General features: G+C 30.7%; 3 protein-coding genes across 4 annotated transcripts; 1 reads left to right on the forward strand and 2 right to left on the reverse strand.

Annotated features, from left to right (window-relative positions):
- Positions 1–148: 148 nt before the first annotated feature.
- On the reverse strand, positions 149–3252 carry LOC130440496 (inhibitor of nuclear factor kappa-B kinase subunit alpha-like). Its single transcript, XM_056773683.1, has 2 exons — positions 3060–3252; positions 149–2995 (listed from the first exon to the last, which is right to left on the reverse strand). Exon 2 carries the CDS (start codon positions 2946–2948, stop codon positions 840–842), a length of 2109 nt encoding a protein of 702 aa, XP_056629661.1. The 5' UTR covers positions 2949–2995; positions 3060–3252; the 3' UTR covers positions 149–839.
- On the forward strand, positions 311–15082 carry LOC130440499 (probable serine hydrolase). Its single transcript, XM_056773688.1, has 4 exons — positions 311–465; positions 10191–10423; positions 10552–10608; positions 12559–15082. The coding sequence occupies exons 2-4, from the start codon at positions 10387–10389 to the stop codon at positions 13425–13427; spliced, it is 963 nt and encodes a 320-aa protein (XP_056629666.1). The 5' UTR covers positions 311–465; positions 10191–10386; the 3' UTR covers positions 13428–15082.
- Positions 4622–7825, reverse strand: LOC130440498 (probable serine hydrolase). Of its 2 annotated transcripts, none has more exons than XM_056773685.1 (3): positions 7660–7825; positions 5886–5942; positions 4622–5828 (listed from the first exon to the last, which is right to left on the reverse strand). In XM_056773685.1, exons 1-3 carry the CDS (start codon positions 7817–7819, stop codon positions 4981–4983), a joined length of 1065 nt encoding a protein of 354 aa, XP_056629663.1. In that variant the 5' UTR covers positions 7820–7825; the 3' UTR covers positions 4622–4980. The 2 variants fall into 2 exon arrangements, with proteins under 2 accessions (XP_056629663.1, XP_056629664.1); XM_056773686.1 differs by having other exon boundaries at positions 5886–5939; positions 7660–7797.
- Positions 15083–16145: the final 1063 nt, after the last annotated feature.

The raw sequence follows: 16145 nt of genomic DNA on the forward strand, positions 1-16145 counted from the left end.
TACAACTCAAATCTTAATTATAATACATCATTATTCAATCCTTAAACGCAAAGCATGTTGTGTTGCAGTTTTATTTTATGTAAAAAGCAAGCAAAACTATTATTATCACCTCTAAATTAAAATATTAAAAAATAATTATACGAAAAAATTTCTTTTGTTTGTTTATTAAGTATAAAACTTTTTAGACAACATTGCTATTAAATTCTTTTTTTATTCATACCGTAACATGATAATATTAACAATATATACAGCAAAAAAAACGGACACTTCATATTTTTCTTATTAGAAGCTAATTTTCAGCAATGTATTTGTTTTTGTGGGCATTCTAGTTATTACCTAGAATGTACGGTTTAAATCCATAATCTAACCTAACTAATCCCTTCAGGATTAATAAACAATTAGATAAAACTGAGATTTGATTTATTTGCCTTAAAGTTGATTTACCTGTCGGACCTATTTTAAACTGTAAGTAGTTTTTCCCACATTTAAACATCTTTAATTTATTAACCAAGCCGTTTCTTTATTGACTATTGATTTTGTTTCAATAACCTATAAATTGACCAATTCTTACAAGATTAATACATTTAACAAAATTATAAGACGAAATCTAAATGACCGGTTTTTTTGCTGTTAAGTTTATAACAAATTAATTCTCACTATCAAAAATATTTTGATAATCATTGATTTCAACAGAATTCTCTAAACGAGAAAAGTATAAATATAAAAGTTTATTATGCCTCTCATTTTATATTATAAACAAATATTTGTAACAAATCTTCCTTTTTATATTATTTAATTCTGCAAAGTTCGAATGAAATCACAGAAAATCACCATAATAATTACAATAATCTCAAACAATCGTTTGTATATTTTTTATGTAAAGATATACCTGAAGACAACGCATTTTCAAAATTATACCTTAGTTCTTGATTCTGTTTGAACAAATACTCCAATGGCAAACTTATCAACTCTTGATTCAAACTGTCACTTAATGAAACTTTATCACAAACACTTTCATCACTTTCTTTAGGTTTTCGTGCAGCTTCGAAAAGAATTTGCAAATGATCAGTCTTGTTTTGTTCGAAACATTTAAGTAACTCTTCATTATGTCGGTTGTAATTCTGAATCCACTCTACTAGATTAAAACTATAGATCATAATTTTACCAATCAGATTGCAAAACGATTTCAACTTCTCATTTTTGAAAACATCAGTTTTCAATTTAAGAACAGCCGATATTGATTTTGTGATACCAGAAATAAATGCTGATTTATTAGTATCAGTTTTTTCGATTAAACTTAAAGCTTGTGAATGTAGTGCATCCAAATCATAACTCCTAACTATTTCTATAATTTCCGGTGTTATTTTTGATAAAATTTCTAATTTTTTACACACAAGTTTTATTTTTTTATTTAACTCAATGTATTTATTTATACTTCGTTCTATGGCACTTATCAGTCTTAGAGCGCAATTTATACTGTTTTTATATTCCTCATTATTTCGTAGATTTATATTATCGATATTAGTTTTAATTTTATTGTAACAATCGATTTTCGTTACTAAATGTTTGATATTAGATAAAGCACCATTTTTCAAATTCTTAACTTTGGTTAGAGTTTGATTTAAAAAATTGAGGTACAAAGGAAAGCTCGCATTGAAATGGGATGCTATTTGCTTTTCCTGGGTTACGAAGAATATAAATTGTACCCTCAAAGCTTTTAAATGTATTTTATTGAATTGCGCTGCTGATTTCATTACTTCTTTTATCAATTTGGGATAGTTATAAATCACCTTTTCAGGAAGAAAATACTTGCGTGTTACATAAATAAAATTATTATTTACAAAATTGAATAATTGATCTGAATCTTTAGTATTAGAATTTTCGGATATTATTAATAAAAATTCAGTCGTAGGGATTTTAATATCTCTCGATATCCAATCTTTAAGGGTGCCTACTAAAGTACTTTCGGTTATTTCATATGAATAATACTCTAGTTTTGATACTGAAAATACGTTGATTATTTTTTTCTTTAGAATTTCCTGTAGGTTATCAAATGGTTTAGTGTCGTTAGGAAAGTTTTGAGATCGAATTTCTTGATCATAAGTAAGAACTCGTTTAAGCCAAATTTCTATATGTTGTTTCAAACATGTAGAAATGAAATTTTCCTTTTTCATTTCAGAGGAATAAGTTATTTGTCCTGAATAACTGTTATAAATACATATGTCTTCAGGACTTTTTTGTTTAATTTTAATAAATCTTTCGAAAGGTGTCATATGAGGTAAAAATGGTAATACACCGCATATCACTTCAAATGTAAGAATACCCATTGACCAATAATCAACACTATTATTATAATTTCTACCTTCGAAAATCTCGGGTGCTAAATAATGTAAAGTTCCAACAAAACTTACTGTTTCGTTTCCTAATTCTTTCGCGTAACCAAGATCTATAATTTTATAAACTGTTTTTGTTTCCCTTTGTTCCGAATGTTCTAAAACAATATTTTCTGGTTTAATATCTCGATGTGTGATCTTGAGATTATGTAGATGCTGGAGACCACTGGATATATCTTCAAGAATATCTCGAACTTGTTCTTCTGGTAATCCAGATAAATTTTCGGGTTTTAGTAAAATACGACGTAAATTTCCTTTCCGACAATACTCCATTGGCAGTAAAGGCATGTCATTACAACAATATTGCATCAAATAATCTTGTAATTCTTGAGGAATTTTCTTGAATTTAATTATATTCGGATGGTTGATAATTCTCAAAATATCTACTTCGTTTCTCCATCGCTCAATTTGTCTTGGTGTTAAGTTAGATTTCGTTTTAAATTTGCACATTTTTATAGCAGCGTAATCTTCCTTCGTCGTATCTAACCATAATGATACGATACCAAAAGCTCCTGACCCCAAATCGGCAATTTTTTTCCAAGTTCCTACTTCCATTATTTATTATTTTTCTGTTACATAATATGAAACGATCCTAGATTTTACTAAAAATAAAATTTTACTTGTAGATAAATCGAATTTTTTACTAATTTAACCAACACCCTGTACCTTCGACCGGTGTTTATTTTTAGCGAAATGCGGCTAGCTTCATCCTAAGCCGTGTTAATTTTTCAATAAATTTTTGGTATTTCTATTTAAACCAAACGAAAAACTGCAGTTTCAAAACAAGGTATGTATACATGCTTTAAAATAAACATAGCGAAATAAAAATGCTGACAAGATTAATAAATAAGAGGGAAATATTTGCGCCTGTGCTTATACAACTTTTTTTACATTACCGAATGTAGATAACTTCTGTTACATTAAAGGTGCAATTTCGTGTTAACGTTCGACGAGTGTCAAATGAGGTCACGCGGTACATTTTTGACTAAGAAGTCATCTTAAATTGATACAGCGTCAAAACTAAACTTTGTTTTGCTGTATAAACCGGGTCTTATAGCAAAAAACCTTCACCTATATTATCATCTGTTTACCAGTATTCTGAAAAGTACAATGAACTATAGGTTTGTTCTTGGTAGCTGCACTGGCAGAAATAGTTCAGGAAGTGTACACTAAAGCGTTCTTTGTAGCAGAACCAGCGCTAATGTCGATGTTCTTAGTAGCAGTGCAAGAGAACTAGTTCACCCAGTTCACTATACTACTGGTCTAGAGTCAGTTGAGCCAGTGCCTTGCAATAAGTGTAATCTGTAAACGGTGGTATAACATCTTCGTCATCGGACGAATGTAAAAGTACTAAATCGTTTTCCATTATTGTCAATACTACAAGGCCTGAATTACATCAAATAATCTCGAATACAACAATCAACAAATGCTCTATTGCTCTCTACACTATATCGTTCTTTGTATCCGATCGAACTAATTCTATACACTCATGAACTGACCTGCACTGGTCCAGTTCCAGTGCAGCTGCCAAGAACAAACCTTATGAGACTTTGGAAGACATCTTTTAGTGGATGACAGCGGATATAGCATTTAGAAAAAATTGGAAAACGTGAATACAAACGCTGAAAATTCTATTATAAGAACGAAGAAAGTCGTTGAAATAAATAATGAAATGTTAGCGACAAAAAAAACTCTCACTTCTACGTTTTATTTTGTTTCTTTTTCTAATGACATATATTGAAAAAGGACAGAGTATTTCCAACCTCCTTTTAACGTCTGAAGGAGCTTTTTATCTATAGGAACCTTTTTTTCATTATTTGGTACATAATAATTTTTATGTGGTACGCCTATGGTAAAACGGATATAGCCGTTCGCCATATTCAACAACTATCATGGGCATCAAACTTTTGTTTATTGCTTATTCCTGTAATTTTAATTCAATACACTATATCGACTCCACATTGTTCTGATTGTATCGGTATGATTCAAGTGATTAGAACGGAGAATAACAAGTTTTTATTTTAATTAAAAGACGTAGATAGTGGTGAACCGTATTTCACTTCCAATCCTACTTTCATGGCGTTCTCTCTATCTTTAGTATTTTTTCTATGGCTCAAACTTACCTGTTCTGTACTGTATAATGTGTTGCATAATTCATATAATATAACTTTTATAGAAGAGAAGTTGTACGAAAACTTATACACTTTTGGGGGCACTAAATATACTAGTGTGAGTAAAAATATGATTTATTCAGTTTTATTTTTTTACAAACATCAAATCATTCAAAATATTTACAATCTAAGCTGTTGGATTTTGTTACTAAGTATACATAATGTTATATACAAAATTAGAATAAAATATTTGATTTAAATAATTTTCTAACAAAAATTTGGTATTAGAAACTGTAGCTATTTATGTATTTTGTCTTTTTTCGGTAAAATAACACGTTCTAAACTCTCATTTATTATTACGAAAACATTTTATTACGTTGATTAAAAATTAACTAGTGCAGCACACTGTAAAACTTCTAACCTTACTTCTTCTTTTTTATCATCAAAAACTAAAGTGTCAACAATCATAGATCTGTCTAATATGCATCTGATAAAAAATTCACAATTATTGGACCAACAACGTCAGCATCGTTCAAATGTACATGATGTGTACCTTCGATAAGAACCCTCTCAAATCGTTTTGCAGATTTTTCAATAGCACTCATTATTATATCGTAATTTTCTTTAGGATCCGTTTGATTACCTCCTTTAGCTCTGATATTTAATACTTCGCAAGTTATCCTAGACGCCAAATGTAAAACTTTCTCTAATGTAAAGAAAGCGAAAGCGTTAATCTTTAATCTCGGATCTCTAGTGAATACGTAACAGTTATCTTTATGAGTCGACGGTTTCATGCCTCTTTTAAGTAAAATTTTACACCCCTCCTCGTATACGGAACCGTGATGACCGTCTATCATAATATCCAACATTTCGTCATATTCGTAACAGAGAATATTATCGAAATCTTTTTTTTCGTATTCGAATAGGTTATCGATGTTATTTTTAGCGATTGCTAACATTGGCTGTGTACTCCTAAGGCAAGGACCACAATTATCGATACTAATAAATTTAATGACGTCATTCGGGTAAGTGGAGGCGTATAAGAACGATATACCTCCTCCTAACGAATGTCCTATTAGAATAATTTTTTTCCAATCGAAATATTTGACGATTCTACGTACGTAATACACACCGTCGTAAGAAAGATTGTACACGAGACCTTTGGGGATGTGAGAAGAAAATCCGTGTCCTGGTAGGTCGATACAGAAGAAAGAATGGCCTCGTTCTATTATGTACGGAGCTACGGTGTCGAAAGTGCCGCTATTATCTTGCCAACCGTGGATGCCGATGATTGGTTGTACGTTTGTGGAACCCCACCATTTTCCTTTAATAAATAATTTGTTTATCACCAAAATCAATAATTGTTTTAAATTTTATTTACCGCAAATGTAACCCCACGGAACCGGTACTTTGATTTCCTTGAAATCGTTCAAATCTGCTGTAATGAAAATTTAAAAAAAAATGATAGAATTAATTAATAAATTATAATAGTTGAAGTTCAAGTTCAATTTCATTCCATTGATAATTGTATAAGTTGCAAGGTTAACACAATTGGAATTTATAATTTTTTATTGTCCAAAAATTTGGTAACTACAAAAATTATTCAAATAGATTTTTCAATTTCCAATTCATATTTTTTAGTATTTATCAAATTTGTATATCAATATTCATACTTGAGAGATGTGAAATTGTTTCAATACACATTTACTTTAATTACTATATTTTATGACAATAAAAATTAAGATCACAAAAACTGTTTTAAGAATATCGTCTTGAATATTGATTTCATATTAATTCTGCGATACGCTTGGCAACGTAGCGTTGATGACGTAACCTTTGTCTGGGTTACTGTTCTTTGCTAGTTATAACCTTATAGTCCAGTCACAAATTATAGAAATTAGGTATAACATGGTAATTTTTCTGAACATTTGTTTTGTATTTGAATAAGACCGGAAGAAATAAACATTTCATGAACTATATAATGCTTGAATAATAAATGGTGAGATTAATTAAAAAAAAATGATTAATTTCTACAGGAAAAGTACCATGTTTTATTATTTTTTTATTTTTTGCATAAATTTTACAGTTTTCCAATTAATACTAAAGTTATCTTCCGAAACAAAAAAAGTGGGAAAATTCTATGTATTTTCTTGGAACATTAATTCACTTATTTGTTAATGCGTATTTTCATTATGAATCTATTTATTCAAGTTTTCATTTTTCCTATACTTTGTTTTCATTATATAAAATTGTGTCAATTTTATATGCAAAAGGCTTTAAAGCATTAACCCTTAGGTTACAAGTACAATATAATTTTTGAACTTTGACGTATTTACTACTTTCATTCTAAAAACAGTTAGCTACTGGACTATAACCACTTATTTATTTAATAGTGATGGAAGGCATTAATATTTACTTCTTAAATGATATATACTTGATTAGTACCTTTCTTTTTATAATCCCCATTAAAACTATATTAATCTATGGAGAAATTGTCGTGTATGTTGTTATTTTATCTAATAATTAAGTTTTGTCAACTATTTCTACATGATAAAGTTGCCGCTGTACTATATCTCATACGATGATGTCATCTTTAAGTATTGACGTTGTAATGCTAAATTTTATATATTCAAAATGTTATTAGTAAATAATACTATGTTTTTTATTAAAAATATATGAAATAATGATAAAACTGGTAAATTTATTTATTATTCTGATATTTTATTATATAATAATAAAACAAGAGGAGAAAATAGAAATTGGTTTATTGATTCTTCAGACGATTCACTACGCACAGTATTGATGGTTTGTGGTACAACGGCCGATCCTCACGAAATTCATCTTGTAGCGAAGTGCGATCACGATTAAATTCGGAAAACTAACGAAATACGTTGATTCAAATCCACGTTAAAAGTCATTGAAAAACATCGCATGAAAATTTCACTCGTATAACAACACGTTCTGAGTACGTTCCCCAAAATGTCAAACTTTATGATGGCAGATTTGACATCTCAGATCAGTGTTGCCATATCTCAAAACATCCCTCGTATTAGAAGTAAATAATATTATAAAATATATTATAGATTATAATATAAAAAAAACTATAAGATTAAAAAATAGTAGTAGAAAACTTATTTATTAACAATATTCCTTACCTTTATAATAATCATTATTATTTATATCCTTCATTTTTGACAAAATCACAGATAAAAACCAAAAGATTTTTTTTGATTCATTCGATTTGAGAAGACTTTGACACCGTATGGGGCGTTCCAGGTGTATGCAAGTGAGTTGAAAACTCAATTCGAAAACCATTTCAATAGAAATATGAATCACGTGGATTCTGAATGATAAGTTAGTATTTACAGTGGCGTATCACGTTTGAGACAATTAATAACTATATTTATTGAAATTAATAGTATATTAATCAAGTGATTACTTCCGTTAAGTTATTAAGAGGTGTTTATTTTGAATCCAAAAAATGTTTTAATTCACGAAAGCCCGATCCATCTCAATATCATCGGATTAATTAGACCCGACACAATATTATTAGGAAATGTTTACTCATACCTATTCTAATTTGAATTTCAAAACCAGACAATTGCAATTCTTTTGAATCGTTAAACGTGTAGACCGAAAAAAAATGCAAATTCATTGTATCAGACCTTCGAAGATATTCTATTATAATAAAAGGTCAAATTATGAATATTATATAATTCAAAAATTAGTAAATTACATTGTGTGTGTTTAAATTTAATGCACATACAAATAAGTGATCGGTTAACAACAAAGTAATAACGAACTTTTTACTTGGACACAGGATCGGCTTAGCAATTTTTCAGTATAGCCTGAAATAAACAGTACTGAAATTGAAACATAGATGTCGGGGCGTCTCAGGGCAATTAACAATGACCGTGAACGTGTTTTGGAGCAGGATTATCTTCGGGATTATCGCTGTTGAGTAATATATTGCACATTTTCATTTGTAGGGCTAGATAAATCGTCGCAAAAATCGATTTTTGGGCTTTGTCATACCAGATTAGGTTCAAAAAGTTTGGAGGATAGTCCCGGAAGTACCTGGCACAACAAAGAAGTTCAATAAGTTCGATAATCTTTTCATAACAAGTTCCTTAACTCATCAACTCTTCATTGGTGGAAAATCTCTAACCGCCGAGTCATTTTTTCAAGTTTGGGAACAGAAGATCATCCGATGGGGCTAAATCTGGCGCATAGGGTGCCTTATGTAGCAGTTCAAATATTAATTCGTTAATTTTGGCAATTGCAGTAACGAATTTTTGAGCTGGTGCATTGTGTTGATGAAAAACACTTTCTTCTTAGCCGTTTTTGCTTGATTTCTTCGTAATCAATTGATTCGACACCATGACCTTGTTTGCAGATGGATCCTTGCTTTCTTTGGAGCCGGTTCTTCATTTTTCAGTCCATTGTCTTAATTGTTCTTGATGGAAACATCTCCACAACGCTGTTTTTGTTCCTTTGTAAGCACCCAACTTTTTTATGCACAAAATTTTTAGTTAATATGTTATGTATCGCACTTTTTGAAATGCCTACAATGTCTGGTAGCTCGGGCACTTTCAGTTGACGATTCAAATCACTCCAAATCACGATTGAACCGAAAAGTCGAAATACGAAATGAGAAATTTTACAAATTCTTCTTAAAAACCAAATTTCGGACGTTTTTGGTTGGTTGGTAATAGTGAAAAGTTTTGACACTTTTTTAGGCACGAGTACGATTTCCGTGGCGCCCCATTTTGTAAATCGACCCAAAATAAGTCGAATATGAAGAATAAAATTTTTCGATATCTCGCTTCGTTTTCGAGATATCGATACTTTGGAATTGGAAAAATTTGTTTGTATATATCAACCTAACCTAACCTAATTTAACCTAACCTAACCTAACCTAACTTAACCTTTTCGAGGTGTATTATTATTTATTTTATTTATATATAGATTTGGAACGATTTTTTATAGTGGTTTTTCTTATTCAGTTGAAATTGTCGTTAAAAATGGGATAAATGAAACAAAATTAATTGTTAGAGAACTTTTGCGGGATAATTGTGAAATACTACATTAGTCTGGCTTTTCAATTATAGAACAAACGAAATGAAATAACTTTTGAAAGCATTCAGAACGAACTTTTTGCTCGAAATTACTAATTAAATCTTAAAACTATCTTTAAATATTTTTTTTATTTCATAAATAATGAAAAACAACCGACAATTCTTTATGAAAAACATCAAATTAATCATGTATTTATCGTATCCCAAAGAGGAAAAGTCCAAAGGCACAAGCTTGGCCCATACTTGGCCCAACTATGTAGAGCTCTGAGCCAAGGTTGTAAGCCAGGCTTGGTCCAGTCTTGGTGAAACTCTGGAGTGATAACGATGGGCCAAGATTGGTCACCAAGACTGGGCCATACTAAAATGCCGGTGCTGGGCCAAGCTTAACTGCCAGGACCGGGCCAAGGTTAAATACCAAGACTTAATCATTACAAAACTTTTTCTAACTAATTCACTAACCAAAGATAATACTTTGAATAGATTTAATCAAAATTTTTTTATTTTGTTTATTTCTCCGTAACTTCTCGTATGTTTTGGAATTTTAAAATTCATAAAAATACAATTTTATAATTATCGAAATATAATTTGTTCTTTTTTTGAAACCACAGTTCAAGGTTACGCCACTGGGAACGACAAAAAAATACACTAATTTAAACAATCACAATCACGTGATTGAGATTTTCATTCAAATGGCACTGTTGTGATCTATCCAGACCACATTTGAACATCGAAAGTGGTTTACCCTTGGTCTCTGTCACCCTGCCATTGTTTTTCGTGTCTTGTTTCGCCGACTGATTGTTAAAAATGAGAGACATCATCAATATTGAAAATCTTCCCAAAGGTGAGTTCTTTTTTTAATTTTTTTCGCATCCAATGGATGTTATTTGTAATAAAAAAAACTCTAATAGAAAAAGCTATAATTCAAACACCGAATCGTCCTATTTTTGAAATTCCCGCTCTTTGTTTTAGGAGATTTCGCAGAAGTCAAAGAAGTCGAAATACCAGTACCATGGGGATACATTTGTGGTAAAATAACATTTATTAAATATATATATTAATTAATAAATGACGTTTGTTCGTTAACAGAATAATAAAATTAATTTCTCTCGATATAACTTTATATAAAATCAATTATAGTCCATTTTTATGCATGAGAGAGTAATAAAATCATGAAGTATTCGTTGTACTTTGTATTTTTCCACAAGGTATCAAAAAAATTGGGTCTACTGATTATATAGGTACAACTTTTATTTCATAATAAATAATTTTATTACGAAAATTCACTACTATAAGTAAAGTTACATCTTACAAATGACATTTTCTCTTCTTCTTTACTCGTATAATTAACTGCCTTTTCCCAGTTTTCAATTTATCTACAGCTTCTAAAAACAATTGTTTAACTCATTCAACAAGATTTATTTTTTCTCGAAACTTCTCCCTTTATCTATGTCCATACCAGTTCAATCTAGTTTAGTTCGTAATGATTTTGTATTAATCTAAGTTTTAGACATTTGACATTTTAACTCTGTTGACATGTCTTGTGTCAAAACTCCCGTTGATGTACCTGATTGTCAAAAGATTTAAACTTTTATTTCATAATAAATAATTTTATTACGAAAATTCACTACTATAAGTAAAGTTACATCTTACAAATCACATTTTCTCTTCTTCTTTACTCGTATAATTAACTGCCTTTTCCCAGTTTTCAATTTATCCACAGCTTCCAAAACCAACTGTTTAACTCATTCAACAAGATTTATTTTTTCTCGAAACTTCTCCCTTTATCTATGTCCATACCAGTTCAATCTAGTTTAGTTCGTAATGATTTTGTATTAATCTAAGTTTTAGACATTTGACATTTTAACTCTGTTGACATGTCTTGTGTCAAAACTCCCGTTGATGTACCTGAATGTCAAAAGATTTAAACTTTTATTTCATAATAAATAATTTTATTACGAAAATTCACTACCATAAGTAGAGTTACATCTTACAAATCAAAATCAGAATCTGTTACAATCTGTTATGGATAATGACATTTTCTCTTCTTCTTTACTCGTATAATTAACTGCCTTTTCCCAGTTTTCAATTTATCCACAGCTTCTAAAAACAACTGTTTAACTCATTCAGAAAGATTTATTCTTTCTCGAAACTTCTCCCTTTATCTATGTCCATACCAGTTCAATCTAGTTTAGTTCGTAATGATTTTGTAGTAATCTAAGTTTTAGACATTTGACATTTTAACTCTGTTGACATGTCTTGTGTCAAAACTCCCGTTGATGTACCTGATTGTCAAAAGATTTAAACTTTTATTTCATAATAAATAATTTTATTACGAAAATTCACTACTATAAGTAAAGTTACATCTTACAAATCACATTTTCTCTTCTTCTTTACTCGTATAATTAACTGCCTTTTCCCAGTTTTCAATTTATGCACAGCTTCCAAAACCAACTGTTTAACTCATTCAACAAGATTTATTCTTTCTCGAAACTTCTCCCTTTATGTATGTCCATACCAGTTCAATCTGGTGTAGTTCGTAATGATTTTGTAGTAATCTAAGTTTTAGACATTTGACATTTGACAAGTCTTGTGCCAAAACTCCCGTTGATGTACTTGATTGTCAAAATTATGTTCGTAATATTTAAAGTTTCAAAAGTTAGTTTTTGTATATTTAGAGATTAAATGTAAACAAACATGGTGTGTAATTGAAAAATTGTGTATATAATATACATTTTTTAGTTTATAGTATTGAAAATAACTCCTAAGAAAGCTATTTTTCAAAATGCTGTTCTCGCATGAAACGAAAGACTTTTTAATAATCCTCTTTGAAAATTTCTTCTAGATAAAGTTTTTTTCATTCAAATTTTGAACGGAATTTGCTGTTAAGTCCACCATTACTCTCGCGTACATACAAATAAGACTATAGATACAATTAATTACCCAACAATTGAATATAAACTATTTTTTTTATTAAAGGAAAATGGTGGGGTCCTAAGAACTTACAACCGATCATTGGTATCCACGGTTGGCAGGACAACAGCGGCTCTTTCGATAAATTAGCACCGTACCTCGTAGATTACGGTTTTTCATTTCTATGCATCGATTTACCAGGACACGGATTTTCCTCGCATTTTCCCAAAGGGGTCGTATATAATCATTCCTTCGACGGGGTGTACTGCGTCCGTAGAATCGTCAAATATTTCGGCTGGGAAAAAATCATTCTAATAGGTCACTCTTTAGGTGGAAGTATCACCTTTCTGTACGCCTCCATTTTCCCTAATGACGTAGCTAAGTTTATCAGTCTGGACAACTGCGGACCGAGAGTGAGAAATCCCCAAACATTGTTGCCGGTGGCTTGTTACAACATGGACCAACTGTTCGAATACGAAAACAATAAATTTTATGATCTCTGCTACGGTTACGAGGAAATGTTGGATATTATGATGGAAGGACATAACGGATCTCTAGATAGAGAAGCCTGCGAAATTTTGATGAAAAGAGGCATGAAGCCTTCGCCCGATAAACAAAACTGCTACGTATTTACTAGAGATCCTAGATTGAAAATCGTGGCTTTTCCATTCTTTTCCATGGACGAAATTCGTGATTTCGCGTCCAGAATCACCTGCGAAGTTTTGAATATTAGAGCCGATCAAGGTACCCAATTAGAACAACCCGAACATTACGATTTGATAGTTGACGCTATAGAACGATCCGCGAAAAGAGTAGAAAGAGTTTATCTCAAAGGAAAACACCACATACATTTAACTGATGTGGAAACGGTCGCCCCCATCGTTCTAAATTTCTTATTATCCACTTCGGAAGTAGCTAAAACACATAATTTATGAAGATGCACGCACGCACGCGCGCGCGCGCGTTCGTACGTTTTGTCTTTGTTTACAACACTAACCTAACCTCACCTAACATCGTGACAATCTTTTGTCTTGCACTCGCACTGGTATAAGAATCGTCCATCAAAACATGGCAGCCTGTCCTTGCGGTCGAAGATTAAATATGAAATTTCAATTTTGATTCGGATGATTATGAGCTGGTTTTTTTTTTTTTGGAATAACGTAAATTTAATGAAGTTTCATCAGAGAATAAGTAGCTGCAGAATGAACTAATGGAATTTAAGACTTTTTAATGTTAGTTAAATTAATATGTTATGAGCAATATCGAGTACAACATGTAGACTTTATATTTAATTGAAATAATCATTTTAATGTGTTGAAAAAACGGATAGAACTGAAATTTAAGTCGGTATTGATGGCTATTCTACGAGGATGTTCCCAAAAGTACCTAGCCCAACAAAAAAAAACATAACGATGACTAATTTCAGTATTGATGGCCGCCAAACAAATACTAAACAACGTGGCGTCTTCAGACTTGAAACATGAACTTTCTGGTATTTTTTAAAGCAACTACCGCCATCTCTAGGTCAGACTACATACTTCTGGAACCATCCTCGTATAGTTCCTCTTTGACCATTAGGTCTAATCCAATTTTTCATTCACTGGTAAGCGTCTATTGGTATAGTCTTCAGTATCTTAAGTAAATTACTTTTTATGGTTTCAAATGACTGATGATAAGTTATAAGGAGTAAAATTCGTGAATTTTCTGCTTTTAATGACCTTCGGATCTTCTGGAAGGGATTCATTTTAATCATTCCCGACCGACTTATATTTTTTTCGGTTTCGAATTAATTTTGAAGCCATTCGATAGATTGTTAGGCAGTTTCGACGCCATTTTCATAAACCTAGGTTTCGTCATCAGGAATGCTGAGTTTTATGAATGTAAGGGCCTCAGCTAAGTTGTCAAGCATCTCTATTATTAACTTCATACCCCAAAATGTGTTGACAGCCTCTATGCTATCTCTCGGATGATTTTGGAATACCAACTTTTTTATTTTTTAGTCGTTAACACGTTTCGAAGGTTCTCAAGGTCTTAAAATCGGAATTAATCGATTTGGATTAACTCCATATTTAGAATTAAGTGAATTAATCGGTTCTTTAATGAATAAATCTGAAGCAATCGAAAATAATCGATTATTATTTTTAATTCGTTACTTGACGTAATCGAGGTACGGTCTCGTGATTTTGCGCAGATTACGACGCGTTATTCATATAATAATCGATTATTTTCTGCAGTTTAAACGAATGTTTTTTAAAGAAGAATCGAATAGGAACTTTTTGTGTGTCTTATTTACACATTAATTCGAGGAAAAAAACATTTTTATTATTATTTTAGTTTGTACTGATAAATAGTTTATTCGTGATCGCAAATAATAGTATTTTAAATATTTATTCCTTCTATTAAGATAGACGCGTTCGAATTAATCGATATATTTCGATATATCGAAATATGACAACTAATATTTATACTTAATATCTTTATAGACCTCGATTTATTTAATATTATACTGTAATAATAAACTATTTTTAATTATAATTTGAATATATGTAGAGAGAAAGTTTATTTTGTTAAAATAAATATATTAAAATAGTGATTTGAGTTTCATTTAGAAGTTGAATGCATTCGAGATATATTCCGATACCATCGATTATAAAAGTTGCGGTGTCTAACATTTCGTACAACGTTTTTATTAGCATGAAAAAAAATTATGACGAAAAACTATAATTTTTGTCAAGTTTACAAAACAATTCGAGGTGGATATCGAAATCGATTCATAATAATTCTGTTTTTTTTCGAAATAATCCTTCAAACTTGAGTTTCATTCTTCGTCCTACCTGTTAGATTAACATTTAGAAGTTGAATGCATTCGAAATCATTCGAGATATATTCCGATACCATCGATTATGAAAGTTTCGGTGTCTAACCCTTCGTACAACGTTTTTATTAGCATCGAAAAAAATTATGACGAAAAACTATAATTTTTGTCAAGTTTACAAAACAATTCGAGGTGGGTACCGAAATCGATTCATAATAATTCTGTTTTTTTCGAAATAATCCTTCAAACTTGAGTTTCATTCTTTGTCCTACTTATTAGATTATCATTTAGAAATTGAATGCATTCGAAATCATTCGAGATATATTCCGATACCATCGATTATGAAAGTTTCGGTGTCTAACCCTTCGTACAACGTTTTTATTAGCATCGAAAGAAATTATGACGAAAAACTATAATTTTTGTCAAGTTTACAAAACAATTCGAGGTGGGTACCGAAATCGATTCATAATAATTCTGTTTTTTTCGAAATAATCCTTCAAACTTGAGTTTCATTCTTCGTCCTACCTGTTAGATTAACAATTAGAAATTGAATGCATTCGAAATCATTCGAGATATATTCCGATACCATCGATTATGAAAGTTTCGGTGTCTAACATTTCGTACAACGTTTTTATTAGCATCGAATGAAATTATGACGAAAAACTATAATTTTTGTCAAGTTTACAAAACAATTCGCGGTGGATATCGAAATCGATTCATAATAATTCTATTTTTGTCGAAATAATCCTTCAAACTTGAATTTCATTCTTCGTCCTACTTACTAGATTATCATTTAGAAATTGAATGCATTCGAAATCATTCGAGATATATTCCGATA

The sequence above is a fragment of the Diorhabda sublineata genome, chromosome 2 (assembly GCF_026230105.1).
Source record: "Diorhabda sublineata isolate icDioSubl1.1 chromosome 2, icDioSubl1.1, whole genome shotgun sequence".
Classification (NCBI taxonomy): Eukaryota; Metazoa; Arthropoda; class Insecta; order Coleoptera; family Chrysomelidae; genus Diorhabda; species Diorhabda sublineata.

What these genes read in the sequence shown, in the direction of transcription:
- LOC130440496 (XM_056773683.1), bottom strand. Translation starts at nt 2,948, where the DNA reads ATGGAAGTAGGAACTTGGAAAAAAATTGCCGATTTGGGGTCAGGAGCT.
- LOC130440499 (XM_056773688.1), top strand. Translation starts at nt 10,387, where the DNA reads ATGAGAGACATCATCAATATTGAAAATCTTCCCAAAG. An exon ending in TATTGAAAATCTTCCCAAAG is followed by an intron (nt 10,424 to 10,551) that starts GTGAGTTCTTTT and finishes TCTTTGTTTTAG; the next exon opens with GAGATTTCGCAGAAGTCAAA. An exon ending in ACCATGGGGATACATTTGTG is followed by an intron (nt 10,609 to 12,558) that starts GTAAAATAACAT and finishes TTTTTATTAAAG; the next exon opens with GAAAATGGTGGGGTCCTAAG.
- LOC130440498 (XM_056773685.1), bottom strand. Translation starts at nt 7,819, where the DNA reads ATGGTTTTCGAATTGAGTTTTCAACTCACTTGCATACACCTGGAACGC. An exon ending in TAATAATGATTATTATAAAG is followed by an intron (nt 5,943 to 7,659) that starts GTAAGGAATATT and finishes TTTTCATTACAG; the next exon opens with CAGATTTGAACGATTTCAAG. An exon ending in TCCGTGGGGTTACATTTGCG is followed by an intron (nt 5,829 to 5,885) that starts GTAAATAAAATT and finishes TATTTATTAAAG; the next exon opens with GAAAATGGTGGGGTTCCACA.